Source organism: Onychostruthus taczanowskii, unplaced genomic scaffold, assembly GCF_017590055.1.
Source record: "Onychostruthus taczanowskii isolate IOZ18803 unplaced genomic scaffold, ASM1759005v1 scaffold7, whole genome shotgun sequence".
In the NCBI taxonomy this organism is placed as follows: Eukaryota; Metazoa; Chordata; class Aves; order Passeriformes; family Passeridae; genus Onychostruthus; species Onychostruthus taczanowskii.
The window spans coordinates 13,544,159-13,559,819 of record NW_024504786.1 but is presented as its reverse complement, the minus strand read 5'-3'; the positions used below and the strand labels follow the sequence as shown (position 1 = coordinate 13,559,819).

Genomic DNA, 15,661 nt, shown 5'->3' with positions numbered 1-15,661 from the left:
TGTTCAGAGACTGTAAATTTAACAGGCTCTAAATTACTTGGACCTAGTGAGTTCCTATTCTTCCCTAAAGCCAAGCTTGCACAGACTCTTGGCATCTTCAGTTGTCTATCCTCACCCTGCAGGTTGTTATGTCTAAAAAACAGTAATTGTATTACTGCATATACAGTGCTGTGTTTGAGTGCCCAGGCCAAATTAGCTTAAGATGGTATTTGTAACTGGGACTCATTTCCTCTGAGGGATTCAAACACTCTGCCATGTTCTGAAGCAACAGGTTTATGACAGTAGAGTTAAAAGCACAAGTGAGACTGGAAAGCATCAAAAATTCTACACTGTTATTCTGACCTTCTGTACTTCCCTTCTTTTCAGAACCAAACTTGGAAAAAATAACCCTAAGCCTTTTTGTGTGTTTTCTTATGAAATTTTTCACCCCAGTTTCTTCAGAGAGAGGGGAAAGTTCTCTCATTAATTTTAAGTCCTGACTTTATTAAACTGAAAACATTTTTAGAGTAGCAATAAGGCTTTGCAACAACCCCAACACAGTTACCATGGGGAATAATTAATACACAGCAGCTTTTAATTTCATCATCTAACAAAAGGAGCAGGAGAGGAGAAATTGTCTCTTGTTCTGAGATAAGTTTCTTATATTTACCATGATTGAGAAACCTGAAGTTGCACTAAAAAGAATTGCATTCATTAGTTGGCCTGTGATAAGTAAAACACCAGACCAAAAGAAACCCCAAAAATTGGTATTCATTCATACAGGATTATTCAGTTATCTTTCCTCTCCCATCACTTTATTCTGTAGCAAGCTGGCAGTATGCTTCCATGAATCATGTCTACAAAGGTCTGCTATCCATTCACACAGATGTCAGTGAAGTATTTCACTTGCAGTATCTCATAAGGGGTTTTTAGTGAAGTTCCTCCCTGGCTGGTCCAGAAATTCCAGTAACAGAAATACTGCAGCAAGATTTCCACTTACACATAAGGCCATATATTGTCATTAGAAAAGGAACACTGTTAAAATATGATCAATTTCAGTTCTATGGTATCAGATCAATACAGCAAGTCTTCAACGAAGAAATAAGACTCCTTGAAAGACTACATTTCATATTTGCACGGGGGGGGATTAAAAAATGTGGGAAAAAATCAATATATGAAAGGTTGTTTTCAAGAATGTTAGGAAATGTTATCATCTTACAAGCAATTTTACATGCCTTTTCTGTTACCAGCAACATTTACTGTAGGCTGCTCTCCTAAGCTGATTTTATTTTACTAACTGCTGAGTAAGTGGCATTCAAGTTGCTCACAGGAATAAGCCATGGAAGTGTCAAAAGGAGGTTAAATTCCTGAAATAGCCAGTGAGCTCCTAACACTGTCAGACTACTGCTTATTTGAGGGGTAGAATAATAAGCATAACATATTTGTCCATATATACATTAAACATTGGAAAGTCTTTAATAGCATGAATTTATTATGAGGTACTGTGCAGAAATTATACACTGTCTGCAAAACAGTCATCAGTCTTCTCAACATACGCTCTCCTCTGAAATGTCAGTTTAATAACTTACTTCCAATTAATATAAAAAGTACCTAACTCTATAAAGGTTTCATTTCAATGCATACTGAACATAATTTATTAAATAATTAACAATCCATGTGGACTAATAACTAAAAATATGTCATTAAATCATTTAAGCCCAACTATAAAGATTCTCTCAGCACAAGGATGGCTACAGGACTTCAAGGGATGAAATTTCTCCTTATTTAATGTGGAGTGGAACAAATGACACAGAAAGAAGACCTGTAAATCTCTATTTGTAGTCATTACAGGACAACATGATGAACAGACTCATGCTTAAACCAACATCACAAATGCAGCACTTCAGAAACATAAGTGAGCTGCGGATCAAAAGCTGGTCAGAAACAGGCTTAGAGCAGCCCCCAGACAGGCTGCAGTGGCCTGAGTAAGCATCCTGGCCCATTCACACCTCATTCACGTAGCTTAACAGGGTAAGGGAGACAAAGCAGGTCTCTGTCAGGTGGCACAAGGATACGAACAGTTTATTCTCTATAGCAACATTTATCAAATTCTGTGAAGAATTACCAAGTTCAAACTCAAATATAAATGCAAACAGTGGCTTTTTGTACATAAACAAAGTTTGTAATGTCACATACCTGCAATGCACTTGTGAAGGACAGAGATCAAACACACAGACTGTATTGTTTCTGTATTAAGATGGTTCTTTAGGGTATTTTAAAAATACAAAGACTTTGTCATTTCTACACATACACACACAAGCTGATCAGCTACATCCTTGTGACTGCACAGAGAGGGGAGTAGAGGCAGAAGAGCTACTGAAGGCTTCCATGCTTGATGGCCTGTAGTGACCCACAGCATTAGTAGTAACCTCCTGCCATCACAACATCGCTTGTCTTGCTGTGAATCATCCCAAAGCCTGCAGCCCCAACCTTCCCCCTGCTTCAAGTACAGGCTGTTTAAAATGTGGGAAAAATACTCTGCCCAACAGACTCCGTTTTACTTGTGTTACTCCATGTTAAAGGCTGCCCTTTCCAGTCTGTAAAAGTTATCCTGTTCAGTCAATGGTTCACAAATCAACCCGTAAAATGGCAAACAGCTCAATAAAATTGTTCTTCATTCTAGCATTGTAGCCAAGGCTCACAAAGCATAACAAGGAAAATTTCCACAAAACACACACACAAGGAAAGTCATGTGCTCTTTGTTGATCCAGCGGTTGTCAGACCACTCAAGGCAAGAAATCTTACATTTTCATAGAAAATTTCACTTCGGCAGTTGGCATTAGCAAATGTTCTTCTTGGATGTCCATGTTAAAAAAACCAGAAACAACCCACCACCCCCCCGCCTGAAAACAACCCCGAAAACAACCCCAAAAACAAACACCAAACCCAACAGTCATTACTACACCAACACAAAGTTTAGCTCTTTAGCAACTAATCATAAAAGACAGCGTCACTGCATGGTTTTATTCCAAATATTAGAAAATAAAACCCCCAAGTCACAAGACTGCCACTAGAATCTGCAATATGTGCATTTACCACACACAATTCTCAAGTACAAGACATTTACACTGACATTTTCTGGTCACAACAATCCTTTTACTTAAAAAAAAAAAAAAAACAAAAAAAAAACCAAACAAACAAACAAAACAAAGTATTCTAAATTCACCTGAAATAAGTCTGCAGATCAAACAAGCAAACAAGCCTACCTCACAATCAAATTCAGAATACTAAGAATCCTGCTAATGCTTTAACTACTACCCCATACAAAATGTGAGTCTGATTTTAGTTTGGAAACACAACTGCTTCACGTAACAAGCACTCTGTGATGAGTACTGGAGGTTACAGTGACAGAATGCTTAGTGAGTACTTAAGTGCAATTTAGGATGATTGTTTTAGATCAGGCTATTTTCTATCAAAAAAAAAATCAAAGTCTAACCAAGTTTTACCTTTATAAGATCACTACTGCTGTCAAGGAGCAGCGTACAATAAAATAAGAGCACTAAGATATGCAATGATTGTAATAAGCTTAATCATAGTTTGGAAAAGAGCAAACTTACTTGTTTTCTAAATAAATTTTTAGAGAAAAACAACTACACTCACCAAGAACGCTTTTGACAACTAATTGATATGCTCTTTGACACTTGCTAACAATTCTTAGTTTACAGACCTCCTAAAAACTTTGCATTTGGTAATAATTTAAGCGCCACATTTTCCAAGGAATGTTGCAATACTTTTAGATAACTTTGACCACGCACTTAGCTCCAAAAGGAAGCAGTGATAAACTTAAGAACATAATTATCCTCAAATCATTAAGTCCTGTCTACCTACAAAGTTCCCCAAACCAAGATCCTTTGCTCTGAAAGCAAACTGAACACTCAAAACCTCCATGAGGGTCTCCCTGGGACAAAGAGACACAGACAACTCATCAGCCTACACCACATTCCCACACTGCATCTTGGACAGCATGAACTTGCTTAAAATCAAATTGCCATCTATATTACATACCAAAGGAAAATTATAAAGAATGCAACTGAAATTACACAACAGAACAAGATTACACAAATTTGAAATCAATGCATTTTGATTCCTAAACATTACAGGCTTTTTAGCTCCTCACATTCATTGTAACAAGGTTATGACCAAATGAAAAAGAACAACTTCTTTTTATAGTTTTACATCTCTACTTAGTTAATCCACTGATAAAACTTTAAACTATCTGGTAGTTCTGCCTGATGTGTATTTGTAAGGACCAGGCATTTTTCTTTAGAAAAGCTAATTTAGGTTCCTATTTAATTGTGGAACCTGTTACAAAGGTTAAAGGATTTTAACAGAATTGGCAGAGCTTGTAGACAAGCAATTCCATCAAGGCCAGAAAAATGATTCAACTCAATTCCTGGGTATCTGAGAGAATGTTCATATAAGTTTCTTTTGCATAGTAATTACCTCTAGCGTGCCATATCATGTTTATATTTGCATGCAAATACTTAATATATATTAAGTAAAAAAGATGTAGAAACAATCACTTTATTTCATATTCCTGCTGCTATATGAACACCTGACATGTTGCTTAAGTGCCAAGTTGTCAGACATCAGGAGGTTCTCTCATATTTAAAAAGCACATTATTTGTTACTTTTATTTCCACATTATTTTCAGATATATAATGCGAAGAAGCAAGTTTCCTAGATTCATTCTTGAAAACTACAATTTCAATCTCACTTCACATTTAAAACCTTTTCTCATGATTTCCATCAAAACAAGTATCTTGTATTAATATTTTATAACAACAATTTAAGAAATTTATTACATATAATTACTTATTGCAAAACAATATGTGTTTTCAACTGCAACCTTGACACAAGCTTCCATCCCCAAAGTGGGCATATATTTAAAACCTCCACTAATGCTCTTTAGTCATTCAGTTTCCAAGGGCTTTTTATTATGGATTTATTTTGATTTGTTTTGATTTTAGTATCTTCATTCTTCCTTCACACACTTTTTTTTTTCCTTTAAACTTGATATATGAATAATTTATAATCTATTTATCTTTCTTAATTCTCCTATTAAGACTGCCTTGCCATCTGCACTATGCAATCACACTCAAGTAGGCACATAAAAATCAGTGGAAACAATGCTTTGGGTTGTTCCAGCAACCACAAAGGTTTAGAAAGATGCCCCCACAAGCATGGCAGCGAGACCATATTTTTCAGAGTATGGTTTGGAAAGCACAGACAGGAAAACCAGAAGAGGATACATTTAAATGCTTTGCTTTTTGATTTATAATTTCTTTGTGCTAAATCAGCAACTCAGTTTTATGCTGATTTTTCATATCAGAAAGGAAAGGAGGGTTTAATGACATTGTAGAAGGTAAATGACAAGGCAATAGGATTCAGAAGCAAGTACATTTTCAGAGTGTTAAACTAGTGAAGCCAGCCTTGAAGGAAAGCATATTCCCCAATACTCACTGGCTTTTTGTTGGGATCAGAAAGACTGTGGGCAGCTCACAAATGCAAAAGTTGCACTGATCCTCACTTATGGCAGGAAGTCTTCAAAGAGCAAATACACATCTGCTATTGAAATACTATATTCTGAAGTGAAATGGAGTTTAAAAACATATTCAGTCCAATCCCACTATACACAGTTTGAAGTCGTCAAATTGGACATCAAGATCTACCACTTCATCATAAAACAGCAAACTATTTATTAGGTATTTATCTTCAAAAGCTTGCCTTGTTAGCAGAATCAACAGACTTAATACAAAATAGCTACTCTGACTAAAAATCTATTGAAACAGTCTAAATTATTCTCAGATAAAGATGAAGGCTTTCTAAGGGTCTTTTGTTTGGTTTAATTTTTTAAAAAAGGGGAAGGGGGAAAGACGGGCAAACTCTAAGGCATTCAATATTCCCAAAGGCACAAATTTGATTAGAGGAAAGCATTTTAGTACTATGGCCATCTCAGTTCATAGGATAATGTATCAAGAATATTGTTATATTGTAGGTAGTTTGCCAGGAAAATATACTTCCACAATTTTTAAGAGCGCACAGTGCTGAAGGTTTACTGACAAATGAGATGCGGAAAAACCTTGGATCTGAAGTTCTCACTGGGAGTGCAGCTGAAATAAGATTTCACCAATGAAACACTTCACTCAGCACCAGCATACAAAAAAATCTGACATTATGGCTTTGTTTCAAAAACTTCAGATCCTCATACAAGCTAATTTGTGTGCCATGTACAAAACCTTCAGAACATCTTCAGAAAGTGATCATACACTTGTGCTCAGGAGTGTTTTGGTCAGGAGACAGGGTATAGGGTTTTTGTGCTTCAGCTTGGGAATAAAACCCTGGGAGATATTAGTTTTACTGCAAGCAATGGAAGGACACGGCTGGACTCAGCTTTTGTAAACATTAATCCACTTTTCTTGAAAGAATAAAAACTTTTAAATTACATAGTCCAAAAAAAGTCTTCTGCCCAATTTACATCTGTCACTCAAATGCTGAAGGAGCCAAAATCTTAGTGCTTTGTTTCATAAGAAAGGCAATTTTTTGTCTATTTAATGTGTCAGAATAAGATTCTATCATTTTCACATCCTATCTTTTGGCTTTTACTCTAAATTTCTAAATCCTTCTTAGAATTAGTGAAATCCTTTGCTTAGAATGAATGATCAATATCAACTCTAATATAATCAATTGTTGATTAAGATTTTGTGTATTAAAATTCATTGCAAATTCCATGTTTTGCAAAAAGAGACTTCTCATTCCTCCCAAGTCCTCCACAGAATGCAAAGAAATGGAACTATTTCAATGAAAATACAGATATGCTATTCATGCAATCGTCCTGAGTATGTTCAACAACAATATATCCAGAAAAAAAGATAAGAGAAATATAGAAAGACGAAAGATACACAGGGAAAAGATTCAAGGGGGAAAATTAATTAAACTATATTTCCCCCTTCCTTTTGCAGAAAGTGAGATGCATAAGCATAATCTCTGTCCAATTGCTTGTCTTTCTGCACCTTTTTCAAAGTGAAATGAAATGCTACTGCCTTTCAATCTGCTGTGCAAGAAAGATCAGTCCTATATTACAACATCAGAAAATATAGACAATGAGGGTGAGGAATACATACATAGATCATATTTATATTTCATAGGATTGTATGTATGATAAATGTGTATACTTCATACTCTCTATCACCTATGTATTTTAATATATACTAGAAAAAAAAGAAGAAAATAAGATCATCTGAGAGAAAAGCCACTACAGAAGTAAATGGAGGATATATGCATTTTAATTTAAGGAACCTAAGAACCCATCCCCACACTCTTTACAGCTTTACAGCAATTATGCACAAGGTTTGCATAAACACTTCAAAATCATCAAAAGCTGTTTTATCAAAACAGCACTTAAGTTTTACATATGTTTCAACACAAATCAGTATTCAGAATTAAACAGCAAACTGATGAAAAAAAATATGTCAGCTGTCATTTTAAACTCTAACCAGATATAGAAAGTGGACATGAAGAAGGAAGACAAAGACTGGGCTAAAGTGATAGAAAGGTTCTTTCCAAATACTTCTTGTAAATTAATTATCTTATTAATTCTTTCGCTGTCCTGGTGAAAAGAATTAATGCACTCATGATGCATTTTACCAGTACCAGAAAACTTGATTAATAATTATTACAGCAGTAATGTTATTGAAACCATTATGACACAAGGATATTGCAAAGTAAGGACAGCAATAATATGCTGAATACTAGAGATAGTAAAAAGACACGTGGATGCAGCTGGGTTTTCTACAGACACATCTGCAAACATTACCTGTATGGTAAACATATGCTCTTAATTTACAGCCATAAAAAGTTTATAGATAACCATGAAATAATCCCTTGGTAACAAACAGAATCAACATGAAGCTAGTCCCTGACACTCACAGGCACATCCTGCAGTAACACTGATATCCTAATTGTCAGCATATTCCCAACACAGAGCCACACAAATCTGTGCCACAGCAATGCTTCCATGGGTACTGACACTTGGTATCTTTAGGGAAGTGCCTGGGCATTCCAACTATAAGCAGCATTTGAAGTTATTTTCATAAAGGCAGTTAGCCAAATGGAAGGACTTGAGCTCTCCAGAACACAAAAGGTCAACTGGCGAGGAGCTGGGGGGTGAATAAAGAACCACCTGGGCCAAGTCCAGCAAGGAAAGAGGTTTGCTTTTCTCTCCTAAGTGGGTGAAGACTTCTCTGAACGCCACCTTTCTCAAGATGCTGGGCTTTGAACACAACAACGTCACAGAGCCACAGGTTTTCAGGGGAGTGGCCGATTCCAACACAGTGGATGGGCTTGAGCACCACATGAAGCTGAGGGTTTGAAAAAGATACTGCCTATCCCCCAGATTGCAGCTAAGTCTGTACATATTTATGAAAGGCTGCAACCAGCTGGCCAAATTTCAGATACCTCTCTCAACACTGGAGTCCTTTCACGCAGTCTTTTATCTTTTATTTCCAGTTGAAAAAATAATGCAAATACACGTACTAGTTCAGCTATTTTTCTACAGCATGGAACTCTCATTATGCTTGCCAGGCTAGTATTTCAGATACATAAACAGATTTCAAGCAAAGCTCTTACCACTATTTTAATACTGCTTTGACAAGGTTTAAATACACTTTAGATAAGTGACAAAAACTACAGATTGCACAGAGTTACACAAAAAGACCGTCTTTTGATCCATTGAAGTGATAATACATGGAGGATTCCATATGCAAAAGCCATCTATTTCCTAAGGAGAAGCAAGAACTTGAGAGAAGGTGCTCATTATTAGAAGACAAGGCCAGTCTGGCCAGAGTAAGTCTAGCAGTGAGTGACTCATGGTTGCCAGTCAGTAGATATGGAAATTACTTCTTCATGAACTGCTCAAATGTCCCTAACTTCAACACCAGGGGCAATAACAAGCTATGCAAATTAAAAAAAAAAAATCCAGGTTCAAATATGTCAGTCTTCTGAAATACAGAAGAAAAAAAAATTCTACAATTTCTTTCACTTCACACATATATACAACCATAGAATGGCTTGGGTTGGATGGGCCTTCAAAGATCATTCAGTTCTAACATCCCACCATAGGCAGGGACACCTTTCACTAGAGCACATTGCTCAGAGAGGCGCTGAACCTGTCCTTAAACACTCCAAGGGATGGGGCATCCTCAACTTCCCCTGGCAACTACAATACACTGGAAAGCAGTGCTTTCATCTGTTATATTAAACCCAAGGTCTACACAGTTTACAAGGTCTCCTTTACAAGCAGTACAGATATATACACTAGCCTCCAGTGAGAGCTAAGGAAAAGAAAAAGACACAGGAACTTCCAATCATTGGATTTCAAAGGTGTATTGCAGACATGAAAATTTTACTTACTTTTGCCATGATCAGAAGTAGAAAATAGACAAGAAAAACAAAGTGAGCACTGGCATGCCATTATGCCATAATGCTGTTTTAGTTGCTTTAGCACAGAGTAAATGTAAAATCAAATGTAGTTTCTTTCTGATTTCCAGTAGTGTTACCACTTTTCCTTTTAGAGTGCTAAGCACAGTAGAAAAACCTGACAGGTATTTCATTATTAAAATAACCCAATCTATCTTCCGAAGTAAAAAAACACTGATATGGAAGAACAGCATACAGAACTCCTTTGAACACTTTCTCCTGAAGTTGCCAGCCTTGAGCTCAGAGCCATCCTTACCAATTTTTAATATTAATTCACAATGAAGAAAAACACAGTATTCACATTCCTTTGACTGTCCCACAAACAGCCTTGAGCTCAGAGCCATCCTTACCAATTTTTAATATTAATTAATTCACAATGAAGAAGAACACAGTACTGACATTCCTTTGACTGTCCCACAAGCCTTTTCTGTCTTAAAGAGGTGACTGCAAGCATGTCTCTTCTCCAGGATTTCCATGGAGAATGGTACTGTAGTTCTATGTACTCTTCAACTTAAATTTGTGCCTCACTAACACAGATATGTACTGGTCCAAATCTGGCCTTTTTCCACCCAGAAAGAGCACCTTACCTGGTGATTACTTTATCCACTGCCCATGGCTGGAGGGACTGGAGGTGCTTCATCTGTTTTCTCAAGTCCACTTGATCTCTCACAACTGCCCTCAAAATCCCCCTGCCAGATCACCAATTTTCTAAGTTATTTCATTAAAAGCACAATGCCTGCAAAGCAGGTCCAACAACATTGCAGTTTCTCACATGCAGCCTTTCAGAAGGAGAAAGGTATTTTAGAAAGTTATGCTTCTTATTTCCACTGTTAGAACCAGCTGCTGGGGTACCAGCAAAAGGGGGGGAGATCAAGTCACAGACCCCATCAGCAAGTCTGAGCTGCCTTGATGTGTGCTTAGGAATGTGCACAGTTCTGTACTAGTCAAAGTTCACACATTACCAATTTCACAGAAAATAGAACACCAACAGCTGCAACATTTATTCCCCAAAAAGCTATAAAGAAATATAAAACCCACAAACAACAACATAAATAAAAAGCAGAACAAAATTTATACAATTGCTCAGTAACACAGTTTTCAGTGGGAAGTGCAATTGTAGTATGGGAGTAGTTTAAAATTTATTCTGAAACCATCTGGGACAATAGGAGGCATGGTAAAAGGGAACAGTAAGAGGGAACCAAGTGAAAATTGTGATAAAACCAGCAAGACAAAGTGGAAGAAAGTTCCACTGGATGGGGATAGACTAAGGGAGCAGCATTACAATTCTTGTTTCAGGAAACCCAGTATACAATAAAACAGCATTCTGAAGGAATGCCTTGGGCTACTCAGCAGCAAATAATAACTACTGTGTAACAGGGCAATATTTAGAAAAAAAATCTAGAAAATTATTTGCATAGCTGTGTGTGGCCAGACCTGCCAACAGTCACAAACTCCTCTTTATAATCTCTTTATAATGTTCTGTGTCCCTCTTTATAAATGCTCAATTACAAAGCTAACAATATGCTAAGGAACCATGTATGCTATACTAGAACAGACAACTTAATACGTTTTCTGAGGGATTTTCTAACAAAATGCAGCAGGCAGGTCTACCAACAGGAGATTTTTTATTCCTAAATAAGGGAAACATGGAATGCCTATCATTTCATCATACCAAAGTCTTTTATGTCCATAAAGCATAAGACTTAATCATTGGGAAGTTGAATCCTTTAACTTCAAGGGAACAGTGCTTTATTAGGCACACAGTACTTAGAAAGATACCACCCCAGTAAGATCACATATGCTAGGAAACTACCTTAGGTTTGTTTTTTTTTTTTTTTTTTTTAAATCTGGCAATAAATCATCAATTAAATTTTCTTTCCTGGGCTAATGAGAAAAGTCTTAGCCTTTCAAACGATTTAAGTGTTTTTAAACCAGAAAATGTAAAATATTAAGGATTTCTTTTAAGTTACAGACTTCTATACTCTGAATTCAAGCTGCTGAATTAACAGATATGAGCCATTATTTTGTTTATCCCTTAACAGAGGAAACACTCCCACATTACAGCTATGAAGATTTTCAACATGATCTGAAGCAAGCTCAATCGTTGCATTCCCTGTTATGGTATGTTCTGTTTCTCAGACAAAGCCTTTTTCCAATGCAACATGGAAACATCACTAAAGCAGCATTATTGTTTCATTTCTCCCCCACCAAAGAGCAATCCTTCTCCATCTCCTATCTGCACCTTCTCTCATCAATCCTACATACTTCAATCCTCAAATGAGACACTGTCTTCTCCCACTTCCCTGGCCAAACCTGAAGTGCTTCTGGTGCTTGGTGCTTATTATTTAAACAGAAGAACTAGAACACATAATAACTTCCCTCTGCCTTCTCCCCACCAATAGATTACAAAATCTTGGGGAGGGAAGAGAAGATAGGGATGAATCTTCATCTTCCCTAATTATCCTGCTGGATAATTTGTTTGATCCAACTCACCACAAATACTAATGACAATGCAGGAGATGGCATGGTGCACATGTTAAATGCTAGGTCAATTTACACCAAAGGAGAGCTGCACTCAGTAGGCTTCCAAAACCCAAAAGGGTCAGCCAGACATTACTTCTGTTCTTCTGTTCCAGGAACAAGAGTGAAACCTCAACATTCATTGCAGTATTTCATGTGCAATATTCTCTATTAGGGTTCTGCATTCCTAGAGCTAATGGGCATATACCTGCACCAGGCTTAAATAAAAACATTAAAGTTCTCACTGGCAATTAGGGACAGCTTAGTCTGGACAGCATGCTAATTTAGCATGTAAACCTGAAAATAATATGAAAGATTAGTAGCTGTAGGTAGAAGTCTCACATAGTTCCAACTGTTTGCACTCCACTTGTGACCTCACCACTACAAACTAGCTGTACAGAGCTGCAAAGAAATTAATATTTTGATTTACCTTTTTTAATTAGGAAGTTATTTTTCACATGAAAAAGCCCACAGGTTTATAAATACCCTTTTAAAGGATCATAGCAATTTTGTCACAAAAAGCAGCAGCATTTGTGATGGTCATTTGCTTATATGTCCTCTACTTCTCAAATAAGTCTGCCAGGGCGACCAAGTTTACTCATATGAAGTCTTACAGAAAAAAAAGAAGTTCCCATTCTTTTTTCACCCAGAAACACGCTTCAATTTCACTTTACAAGCAAGATATTCCAAGTTATTAAACTTAAGGCCCCCAACTGTTCACTACAGAATTTGGAGTTGTTCATATGTGAAGGATTTTGATAAAGCTCTTTCTGTCTGAAAGTACAGTTGAACATTTCTAGAACTGCTGATAAAACTGCACAATTATTTTGCTATCAAATCTGAAGTAGTTTGGTTTTCCTAGCCAATGCCTAACTCTTACAAGAACTTTCCAAGATGACAGTTTCTCATATGATATATCAATGGAAACACACGGCACAGCTCAGAACCCAGTCCCCAAACACCATGTAACAAGACTTCTGACATAAAGCACCCACTGAAACACACCTGAAAGACCAAAAGAGCTACTTTGTCCTTACCCTCAAATCATAATGTCAATCCACACACACACACACACCATTCTTTTAGGGGGCAGGGAGGAAAATTGGCATTCGAGTGCATTAGGCCAATTAATTACTTTGATCTGGAGAAAACCATTTTCCATAACACAGCTCAGTGGAATTCTAACCAATCATGATGGTAAAAAGCTGTAATGAAATATTAATATTTGCTAGTCATAGAATACATACCAAACATGTGATAAGGGAGGCATTCAGACAGCTTGAAGCTTTTTAACAAAGCATACTCTCACACTAAAAACTGGAATCTGAGTTCAAAGCTGCTGCAGAAAGTCCTTTTCCCCTTCCTTCCACAGGCTTTGGAGAGCCACCAGTAAGTTGAACACAAAGCAGATCTTTCCATCTCACTTTTAAGATACTTCACATTAGTTTTCCCTTCTCCTCAAGAACTAAAATCACAGAGGATACTAATTAGATTCTTGTCCCAAAGCAGTTTGAGTGTTTTAATCCTCTAAATATGTAAGTTAAACATATCCATTGCATATATATTAGGGAGGAAGAAGTTTTGCCAGCAAAATTCTTTATTCTAACACATATTATTTTATTCTTTAAATGCCAGGAGGTAGATTTCCCTAAAGTAACACACACTGTCGGCAACAGAAGCATTGAAGCCATGGCTATGAACCACTTTAAAGCAGGTGTATACAAAGTACCACTGAACCTTCAGCACAATGGCAACACTTGCTTGCTTTATCTTCCAATTTCATTCATTTTCTTCTTCAAATGTTTGTTTACAGTTATCGAGACCATGCAAAAAAAATGCCTCGATTATAATTGGTAAGAACTTTCAGTTGAAAAGTATGCAGAGTAAGGGCCTCCCTCAACTCAAGCATTCAACCACTACAATTTCAAGGGTCCTAATCACTAATATGCAGTTCAGAGAGAGTGGAGTGGAAAAGAAATGCTGTGAAGTAAAATCCCAATGGCATTCATACAGCTCAACACTAAGTTATGTGGACGCTGTTAAAAACTCATTGTTAAACTTCCCACGTCATTCAAATCCACTTCTGCCGTTAACACCAGAAGGAACACGATGTGCACTTTTCTTCCTACAAACTTAAATTTACACTATTAACTATTGTTAACATAAATATTTTAGTATAGTCAAATAATAGGAGAAAGCAAATCCACAATATTTGCAAACCAGTTTGTATACACCTTATCTTGTATACACCAGAAGTCTCAGTGCTCTGATTTCACAACTCCTAGGCACCACAAACCAGGTTGAGAATGGTTTTTTCATATCCAGGAGACCCTTAATTAAGCAATGTAAAATCTTTACAAGTTCTGCAGCCTTATGTATAACACAGTAGTAAGATGTTACCCTCTAGGCAGATATTATCCTAAAAAGATCCTTTTAAGGTAGGAAAAGTACAAGAAATTTCACACAAGAGATTTCTAGTTCACTGCTATTCACTGAAGTTACAGCTCAGTGACAGTCTAGGAAATCACTAACTACACTCAGTAAACGCAGAAAATAGCATCCCACATTAAATGAGAGGTAAACAAATTACCCATTTGTCATTAAGAGCAGTATCTTTAGCTTTCTTTTCTTTACACCGTGCTTTCCATTACAGCGCCAAGCGCTAGTAAAACGTGTGAATTAGAAATCGGATGTGAAGAAGATGGTAATTCGCTGCTGCAGCAGCAGCCTCAGTCTGGGCACCACGGCTGCTGCTCTGCTCCCTCGCCAGGTGCCTGAGGAGCACGGGCAGGCCGTGAGCACCGCGCCTCCGACAGAACCCCTTCGGACACACAGACACGCCTGTCCTCCAGCACTGACCTCTCACAGCTCTCCTGATCTGGCAAAACAAACGCACGCACCCAGAGGCCAAGGCTGCCGCGGACAGCCCCTCCTGCAGAGCGGCCGGCCCGGCGGGGCTCCCGCACGGCAGCGCCCGGCNGGCCCGGCCGCGCTCCCTCAGCCCGCCGCCGCCGGCACCCGCGCCTCGCCCGGCCGCGCCCGCCGCCGCTCACCCAGCTTGCCGCGGGACTCCTCCAGCTTCTGGATCTGGTTCTCCAGGAACAGCACGGCCACCCCGAAGACCAGCACCGCCAGCAGCTGCAACTTGGGCGGCAGCATAATCCTGAGCAGCCCCATGAGCAGCAGCGCCGCCCGCCCGGGATCACGACATAACGCGGGGCCCGGCCCACGGGGGCCGGCGGGAGCCGCGGGGACGGCGCGGGCGAGGAGGGACGGAGGGAGCGCGGCCGGGGGCGCGGACAGGGCCCGGCGCCGCCGCTCTCACATCGCCGCGCCCCGCGGTGGGCCCCGCCCCGCGCCCCCGCCATTGGGCGGTGCTGCCGCGGCCCCGCCCCCCGCGCGGTCCGATTGGCTCGGTGCGGGAATCTCTCCGCCTCCCCCGCCGCGCTGAGCCGCCGGAGCGGGGCGATGTCCCGCCTACATGCGTCCCTTCCTGATTGGAGGTGCTGTTTGAAGTCCCGCCCAACCTCGTTTGGCACAGGCACCGCTGCCCGTGGGGAAGGCACAATGCTATTGGTCGGACCGGCTGTCAGTCACCGGGCTGGGGGCCGATGTGCCGGTTGGC

General features: G+C 38.9%; 1 protein-coding gene across 1 annotated transcript in view; it reads right to left on the bottom strand.

Moving 5' to 3' along the window:
- The window catches only part of HS2ST1 (heparan sulfate 2-O-sulfotransferase 1), a 73,783-nt gene extending 58,418 nt beyond the window's left edge, over window positions 1-15,365 (bottom strand). Inside the window, exon 1 of the mRNA XM_041421454.1 lies at window positions 15,090-15,365. Coding sequence (XP_041277388.1) covers window positions 15,090-15,213 — 124 coding nt within the window. The 5' untranslated portion in view covers window positions 15,214-15,365. The remainder of the gene's footprint in view (window positions 1-15,089) is intronic.
- Window positions 15,366-15,661: the final 296 nt, after the last annotated feature.